This window comes from Cyprinodon variegatus, unplaced genomic scaffold (assembly GCF_000732505.1).
Source record: "Cyprinodon variegatus isolate N-32 unplaced genomic scaffold, C_variegatus-1.0 Scaffold559, whole genome shotgun sequence".
NCBI classification, from domain to species: domain Eukaryota; kingdom Metazoa; phylum Chordata; class Actinopteri; order Cyprinodontiformes; family Cyprinodontidae; genus Cyprinodon; species Cyprinodon variegatus.
This window is the reverse complement of record NW_015151012.1, coordinates 497448-505931: the sequence shown is the minus strand read 5'-3', so window position 1 is coordinate 505931 and position 8484 is coordinate 497448. Positions and strand designations below refer to the sequence as shown.

At 39.2% G+C, this 8484-nt stretch overlaps 1 protein-coding gene across 1 annotated transcript in view; it reads right to left on the bottom strand.

Annotated features, from left to right (window-relative positions):
- rbpj (recombination signal binding protein for immunoglobulin kappa J region) overlaps window positions 1-7517 on the bottom strand; it is a 57132-nt gene extending 49615 nt beyond the window's left edge. The window contains exon 1 of the mRNA XM_015391780.1: window positions 7326-7517. Within this exon, the coding sequence (XP_015247266.1) occupies window positions 7326-7345 (20 nt within the window). The 5' untranslated portion in view covers window positions 7346-7517. The remainder of the gene's footprint in view (window positions 1-7325) is intronic.
- Window positions 7518-8484: the final 967 nt, after the last annotated feature.

Below are 8484 nucleotides of genomic sequence, written 5' to 3'. Positions count from 1 at the left end.
GAAGAAGTAGTATTAGCTGATCAAATATAGAAGCTGATCAAATATCGGGTTAAATATCGGTTTGGTGGCCGATGTCCGATATTCAGGCCGATACCGATAGGGGGCCGATTATATCGTGCATCCCTACCATGTGGTCCAGAATCCAATACGAACTTGATCTTTTCAAACGCGTCTGAACTTCCAGGATGCATTCATCCGACTTGGATGTCATTAATACTCAACAAAGGTCCCTATTCTACGTCTTGCTACGCAGAAGTAGTAAGAAAAACAAAATCCATGGCAAACGATGATGCATAGAGCAGTCTTTTCTTTTTTTACCATCTTGAAAAGATTGAGTTTTTAAGGTTGGGAAAGATTCCTAGATGTGCTCCAGCACTACAATCCACGTTTACTTCCTTTAACACAGAGCATGCTTGCTTGTGACGTCATTATATCTTCTAATCCGCCATGCGCTACACTTGCGTTGTATAAATGCAGTTCACATAGGAGATGACATACAAGTCGCATATATTTGTAGATGTGAACGACTGCGTAAAAAAAAAAAAAACACAAAAAAGGCTATGTTCAGTGTTAAAATAGAATAAGTCCCTGTCATGTTTACAGTGGGGGTTGGAGATTTAATTCGATAACCTGTTAAAATGTCTAAAAAGTTCCCAATTAAATTCTAGGTGAGGTAGCAATGGGATTTTGTCTGTGGATAACTCTCCCACGTTTCCAAATTGCTATAAATGAACCTCTTTATTTCATCTCTTAATTAAATGCACCAGTTTCTAGGCCATTCAAGCCTACAGGAGGACACTTAAATCAGATTCTTCAGCAATTTCCAGTGCACTGACTGGGCTGAAGTTCTAATTAAAAAATATATATATTTTTCCATTTAATATAAAAAGAATCAGAGAGAGAAAAAAATCCTAATGAAGAAACAAAACAGCTAAAGCAGGAGTCTGTCCTCCCATTTGCAGCTACAAGTCCAAGCCCAGAGGTTTTAAAACAATAACAAACAAAGAGCCACCTCCTTGTGTGAACAGGAGGAAAGTTAAAGAGTACAGGTACATGCTGTACTGTGTCAGAATATCTGTTTGGGTGCACAGATGTCCAAGAGGCAAGAATGAGGAGCTGGCGACGATCCAAGACAAATTACAGAAAAATGTGCAGTCCCCCCCGTAGCCATTCCTCCTGAGACTAAAAGCTGTAGCAGAGAAACCAGAAAATAAAGACACTGAGTCAACTTGGGTGTGTGGTGCTTTAACAGGTCCTTCCTCACTTGACCAAACAAGTTGAAACCGAAACCTGAACAAAAACTACGGGCCTAAAGGAGGAGGGAGAGAAGCGGGGTGGGGGGGTTGAGTCATGTGAAGTAACAGATATGTATGAACTCCCAAAACAATGGCCCACTGTATGAACTAAAATAAATCCCCCCTTAAAGTTGTCATGGCAAATTTGCTTTGCCTGTGTTTTTTTGTTGTGATTTTTGGACTGGCTCTCAACCCCAAAGCCCCCACCCTACTACCCACCTACCGCATGCCACACACACTTTGAAGATTTTCACAGTTGTGATTGGGTAACGGTTAGCGCAACCGCGAAAAACTGCAGGACGCAGAGGTGAAGTGATGCACGGGTGGTGCAGCTTCAAGTGTCGCAGATGCTTCGCCCGTCCTCCGGTGCTGCGGGTGAAGCAGCCCGTTCACGGAGCCGTTCTTGCGTTTTAACTTTCATCTGATCCTTTGCCACCATAAAGGTCAGCGCTTCGACATCTGCTGCTCTTTCTGACGCTTTCCCTTTGAAAAAGGACACAGGGAAGAGGAGATGACCCCGGGGAATGGATGCACGTGCACACGCATCCACTGTAACGTGCGGCTTCTAGATCCGATCAAAAACACAGCGCCCCAGAAGCTCCCAAACCGCATGCTCATGGCAACACATACAGGAACGGGAGTTTGTGTCGCAAAGAAACACTCAGTGGTACAGTTACACCAGAGCAGACTCTTGATTTCTGCCCTGAAAGGATATTTTTTTTTAGACAGGGGAAAAAAAATAAAAAAATAAGGGGAGGGGGACTAAATGGAATCTCGTCCCCGAGGGGCACGGCGAAGGTACAGCGGTGTTGAAATGAGTGATTCATGCTTTTATAATCTCAGGTGAACAGTGCTGCTCTTTCAACTACACAATCAGGTGCGCCAAAAAGCAACACGGGGAAAGAAAAACTTTATGGCAGAGCTGTTTGTTTTAGTTTTTGCCTTTTGCTTATTATGCAGGAGTCCAACAGCTTTAAACAAAGCAGACCAGCATGAACTTCCAGGTCAATACAGCGTTAAATCAAGAGAAATATACAGGCTTGTGTAAAAGCTAAAGACTTTATATTTCTGTTCTTTAAAAAGAATCAAAACAAGGTAATTTACAGCAAAATAAAATCCTAACTTATAGACCAGTCATAGAATAGAAAGTGTAAGTGGATAACATGTTTTAAAGATTTGAACAAAGTTATTTCAAACAAATTCCACATTTTTTTTCTCAACGCAATCAAATCTTCTTATGTTATCTCCATAAAATAAACATGTTTTGAAGTCAAGTGCAACTTTTGGATTCCCTGCTGTTTTCATATCGTTTTACAGCTGGAATTTTCTGCATAATGAAAGGTTTCCTTTTTCAATCTGAATCTGTGTGTTATGAATCCTTATGAAGTGCTGTTTAAATCATGATGTCCGGCAGGTTTTTAAGTCCCTGTAATTAAAGAAAATGGAGGTACCTGATTAAAACATAATCCCATTTATATGCTTGAATATGCTTATGTTTAATCCATGTGTTAAAGTTTTTGAAGCTTTGGTCTGATTTAGTTCCTCTAGCATGTTTAATTTCCATTTTGACATGATTAGACTTAGAGACTTAGATTTATTTTGTCATTTTGTATACCGAGTGTAAACAAAAAGAAATTTTGTTTTAAACCGGTTTTTTCCATTTTATTTTTTTAAAGTGCAGCCTTGAAAACGTTAATACATAAAAAATAGTAATATAAAAGATGATGACTTGAATTATAACACATTTTAGCGAAGTTCCAGTAAACTGATTGCAAACACACCTGACCAAAGTTTTTCCCCCGCTTCGTTAACTATGAGCATTTCAGCTGCTCTCTGCACGGCACTGTAAATACAACTGCAAATGGTGAACAATGGATGTTGATTGGTCAAAAAAGACCAAGATTCATTAGACAAATGTTGAGCAATGCTAGTAAAAGTCCGAGAGGTGATTGTTCCAACGTGGAGAAACGCCTGCTGGTCGAGGCTAGAAGCTGACATGATGTACCAACAACAGCGACAAAAAGCTAAGTTTAGTGAGGGATGACAAAGACTAGCTTAATCCGGATACAGACTTTTATAAACCAAACTAAAACATCTCCAGGTAAGGCTGAAAGTGTAGAGTTTGAAACAGAGCAGCAAATAAAGCATGCAAGACGCCGACCCATCGTTCTCAGATTGTTCAAATTAAATCACTTCAGAAAGCCTAACAGTTCAGACTGTGACTCAACAGACTCGCAAAGCTAAAAGTATCTGCCTAAAAACAAAACCTGTAATCCCATTAACCCCTCTGTACCATTGGAACCCCCCTCACCCCCTTGTCAAACCAATAACATTCGTTATGAGGGGGCAACAGAGTAGGTCTGAAGTTTCCAACCGTTGCTGTGAGCAGAGTCTGCTATGAGTTCAGGAGGACCCTTATGGCGTTTTAATTTTCAGCAACAGCCCTCTCAGCCAAGCATGCAACCACATTTTGTTCACACTGACCCCAAGCACCCCCCCCCCTTCATTCATTCACAGGAAAACACGGCCAAACACACATGAATCTGCTGATATCATCTGGACAGGTGGCCAGCCACCCAGACCTGACCCTCCTGCCCTCTTTGCCCCCCCTCCTCCTCCCTCTAAAACCCACCGACCAAAAATCAGTCCAGCCCTGCTGGAAAGCCCCAAATGAACACGCACAGCAAACTACCCCTTCACACACACTCTCTTGCACGCACACACCTCCAAGCTGCCCTGCAAATGTCTGTCACCCACCGAGCTGTCTGTGGGGATTAGTGCCTCGACAGAGGCCCACAAAAAACTGGAAGCTATATAGCTAATGTGAGGAGGGGGAAGTACATATTTTGTGGACAAAGGAGATTCATTTTGAAAATGACATAAATTTTAAAATCATCACCTGCACCACTAATATCACTGTCTTGATGTTTACTAACCATTAAAATGTCTACGGGTCGGGTCAATTTTCACTGAAACCCGATCTAGAATTTCCTTCAATATCAGATGAGTGGATCTCCAAATATAAATTATATTTTCTTTCTAATCCTGGTACTTTTCTGCTCCACATCACTCATAATGAGGAAAAAAATCTAGATCAAGGACTGTGGTTTGTTTTGACTGCAATAAAGTACCAACTCTCCCCTACGTCAAAAAAAAAAAGCTGACTGACGGTAAGTTTAAGTGTGTCTTAGTATAAATTTCCCTTTTTAATCTTGTTATAAAATTATTGTATATACACAAAAAAAAAGGTTTGAAATTAATACATGTGTGGCTTTTATTCAGAAAAGCCCATTTTTAAGTAGAAGAGTATCAAATTCAAAGGCAAATCTTAGCAGCCAAAGGTTGTGCAGATGTGTTGTTTCTATAGGTCCACAAAGCTAATGCTGTATTTACTTTTCTACAACTACAACTGCCAGAAATGGAGCCTCAAACTGACTGGTGACAGCTTGGGTATGATGAAGGAACTCTAACCTGTACTTTGCACATTAAAATGCACTAATGCTGTATCGGATGATGAATCCTGTGCTTCAAACCACACATCTTACACAGCAATAGAAAAAAAAATCTTGGGGAAACTGAAGGAGAGTCGCCCTACAGAGCCAATAGGATCAAGACTTGAAGCACTGACCAATACAGAAAGTTTCGTGGTTGTTTCAGCAGAGGGATTTAAGGTAAATCACAAGAGCTGCTATGACTAACTGGGTTGGTTTAAGCTAAGTCAGAGGCAGACTGTTGTTATATGGAGATATGTTGAAACTGAGTCATAACTAAGTATAATTGAAGGCTAAAATATTGAGTTTTTACTTTCTTCCTCGAAATGCACATCCCTCAAAATGTATATACACATGCAAGATATTTGATCAAAGCACCGAAACATAAAAAAGATTAAATCTTTTCTGTGGTTTAAGAGTGAATGTGGTTGCAAAACCAATATAGAACCATTTTATGAGTGATCTGTGATTCTTTTCTCTCTTATAAAGCTACACAAATCCAGAAAAACAGTCAAACATTATCCATTTAATCTCACCAAAATATCTAAGTCTTGACAAAGATGTGTTTGGATGTTGCCTGTTTGTTCCCAAGGTGTAAAAGAAAGCTTTACAGACCAACCCCCTTAACTAATCCAGTGGCTGTAGCACTTTAAGTAAAATAGATGTGAACTACTTTCTCTAAGCACTGAGCATAGATAGAAGGGTTTGTTTAAAGGTCGGCAGGTTTAAAATCGAGTCTCAATTAAAAACCGAAAAAGTTTTATTGCATTCTGATATCCGAAACCACTGTCATGGATGTCAGCAGGAAAACTACAGACTCCTCACATTACATATTTATTTCCAAACTTGGGAATAATTCCCTTTAACATATAAATATGATATCCTCATTAAACACTTAATTCCTACAGAAAACGAGCACCGACTTTGACCTTCTGCAAAAGAGCAAAGAACATTTCTAAAATGTTTCCCTCAGTAATTCATAACCGCATTCTTTGTACCTACCAGATAAACCAGGTACTACTGAACCGATTAAATCTACATCAAACATCGCGCCATGTCTTACTATGCATTTATAAAATGACATTAAGGTGTAATCCTAACAGCAGGTCTATCTGTGAAGTTTGTGCTACTGGCAGTACCAGTCTCCTGAAACCAGATTTTTATTTGCTACTGCATGTTAATGTTATAATAATAAAGTAAACACACCCTGAATACCTTTCATCATGTGTGAATTTCATTCCCGATATGTCCAAGGTTTAAAACTGAAGTTTTGGGCCGACAAAACAGTCTGATGATTATGTGTTAGTTAAGGTTTTTTAAATAGCAACCTAACTGTTTGGATATGAGTTGACATGTTCAAATGGGCAGCGCCAGGTCCAGATTAAAAAGGGATTTGAAACACTCTATAGCTTATTTTAAATACATACCTTTTATAATAAAAATAAGACAAATAAAGCTCAAGACTATCAGCCTTTAAAATGATACAACTACCTACAATTCTAACTTACAGAAACGTCTTTTAAATTATTTTAAATTCTTCAAAAAAATTTAGTTTTAATTAAGATATACAGGTTTAAAAATATTGGCACACAATGTAAAAGAAAAAAAATGCTCTGATATGGCCCTAAATAACCCTTAACTGATCCAGTTTACTTTATGTAAACAGTATAGTCAGCAGGAAAACGAACAACCTTGACTCACACAGAGAGCTGTTGCACGATTACACCAGTACTCTAAATAAAAATACTTAACTACGATTATTAACCAAAACTATCATGAAAGCGATTTTTTATAAGGGATTTCCAGGGATACCTAGTTTTCGTGACATCTAGATCGAAGGCATATGCTACTTTTAGTCGAAGCTCTTAGAAAGTAGCTGTTAAACCATGTGTGTTTGCAGAAAATTCACTGCCAGCAGGTTATGCAGAGCTAACATTATATCACCACGTTAAACCGAACAAAAAACGGGTTTTAGAAATACTACTGAGAAGACACAGATCACAAAGCAACAACGTGTTTCGGCGAGCGTCCATTATCGGACAGCTAGCCGAATCGTCACCGTGCTGCCCGGCTAACGGCTGAGCACGTTTCAACAACAAATACAAGCGTTTAGTTAAAATAAAATCCCCGTTAAATTGAAACAGATAGAAAATCTGGATGTTGGAGTAGATTTTTCTACTAAAAAATGCGTTTTTATTCGCTTTGTTTAGTCCCACGGGTTAGCAAGCCTGCTAACAGCCCTCCGTTGTCTGGCAGAAAAGACCACCGGGGGTGAAGTGACGCTAAGCGGGGGGCTAGCTCACCAAACACCGCGGTAATAACAGTCAGCTTAGGCAAGTACCGATAACTGTTGGTGGGGGTGGAGGAACACCCTCACCCAAACACATACAGACTTTTTAAAAACTGTACTTGTGACAAGAAAACACTTCACAACATAGAAGCGACACGTTATGGCCATAAAACTTAACATTCCATCCCTGTAAGTTGTTTTTCTGTTTAACTCAGCTCCCCATCGCCAGCCCCAATTCTTCAGACTCACCCTGTCACAACAGGCGCCATCTTCCACAAACTCTCACCAAAACTCCAATACTCGCGATATCCCTTCTCTCTCCGACAAGCCCAACAATCCGCCGAGACAACAGAAGCAGACTGGAGGTGTAGGGATGACAGAGACGGAGAGAAAAGGGGTGGGTGAGGAAGACTGAGAAAAAAAATGGGGAGGGGGAAGGAGGGAGGCAGCGGATAACTGCTACACACTGAATAAAGAGAGAGAGAGAGAGAGCGAAAAGGGCAGAGACGCCACAACAACAGGCGTGGGAAACTTCAGAGGTAACGTGAGATTAGGAAAACTCTCACAATTGGGCACCATTGAGGGGGCGCTTTGTTCTCGCGAGACATGCGCTCAAGTAGAATAGTTGTTTATCTTGTGGCGCTGTAATACTATTCCCACGTGTGTACCGGGTAATAAATTACAGCACCGATCGGTTTGAGAGAGAAAACAGCTCCCAGGACTTCTACACGCACAGTTTTTTATTTGAATTTCGTCTTCCCATGAAAATAGTTATGTTGGTTAATCCAGTGTTGATATTATTATACACTTAATGTATGATCTTTACCACATTTACAATAAAACAAAAAATTATATATATATATATATATATATATATATATATATATATTTCAACCATTGATATATTTTAAACAGCAGATGAATAGCTAGTAATACAAACTGATAAAACACAGCAGCATTTCTTTACTTAAAATATATATTCATATTACCAGTAAAATTTGATTGAAAATGGGTAATTTTAATGTCCTATTGTACTCTGAAATTAAAACATATTAGGCTACAAATAAGCAATTGGAGTAAAAAAAAATAATATCCATTTATACACCAAAATGTGTTCTAAACTTTTAACTGATGAAAGTAGAAACCATTGGGAGAAATAACAGCTGAATACAGTTGTGGTATTCCTCCTAATAGATCCAAATATTCTTTTGAAAATCCCTCCCATATTACTTATTCCAGAAGGTCCCATATATATGTTGTAGATTGCTTCATTTTACAGTCTTCCACCCAAGTCATCCCAAAATCCGCACAATCATTCCATTTTGTTTTACTTTCCTGAGGTCTTTGGCATAATTTTAACTTGTACTTTGGGTAATTGCCGTGCTGCAGGTTGAATCGTTGAGCAAGA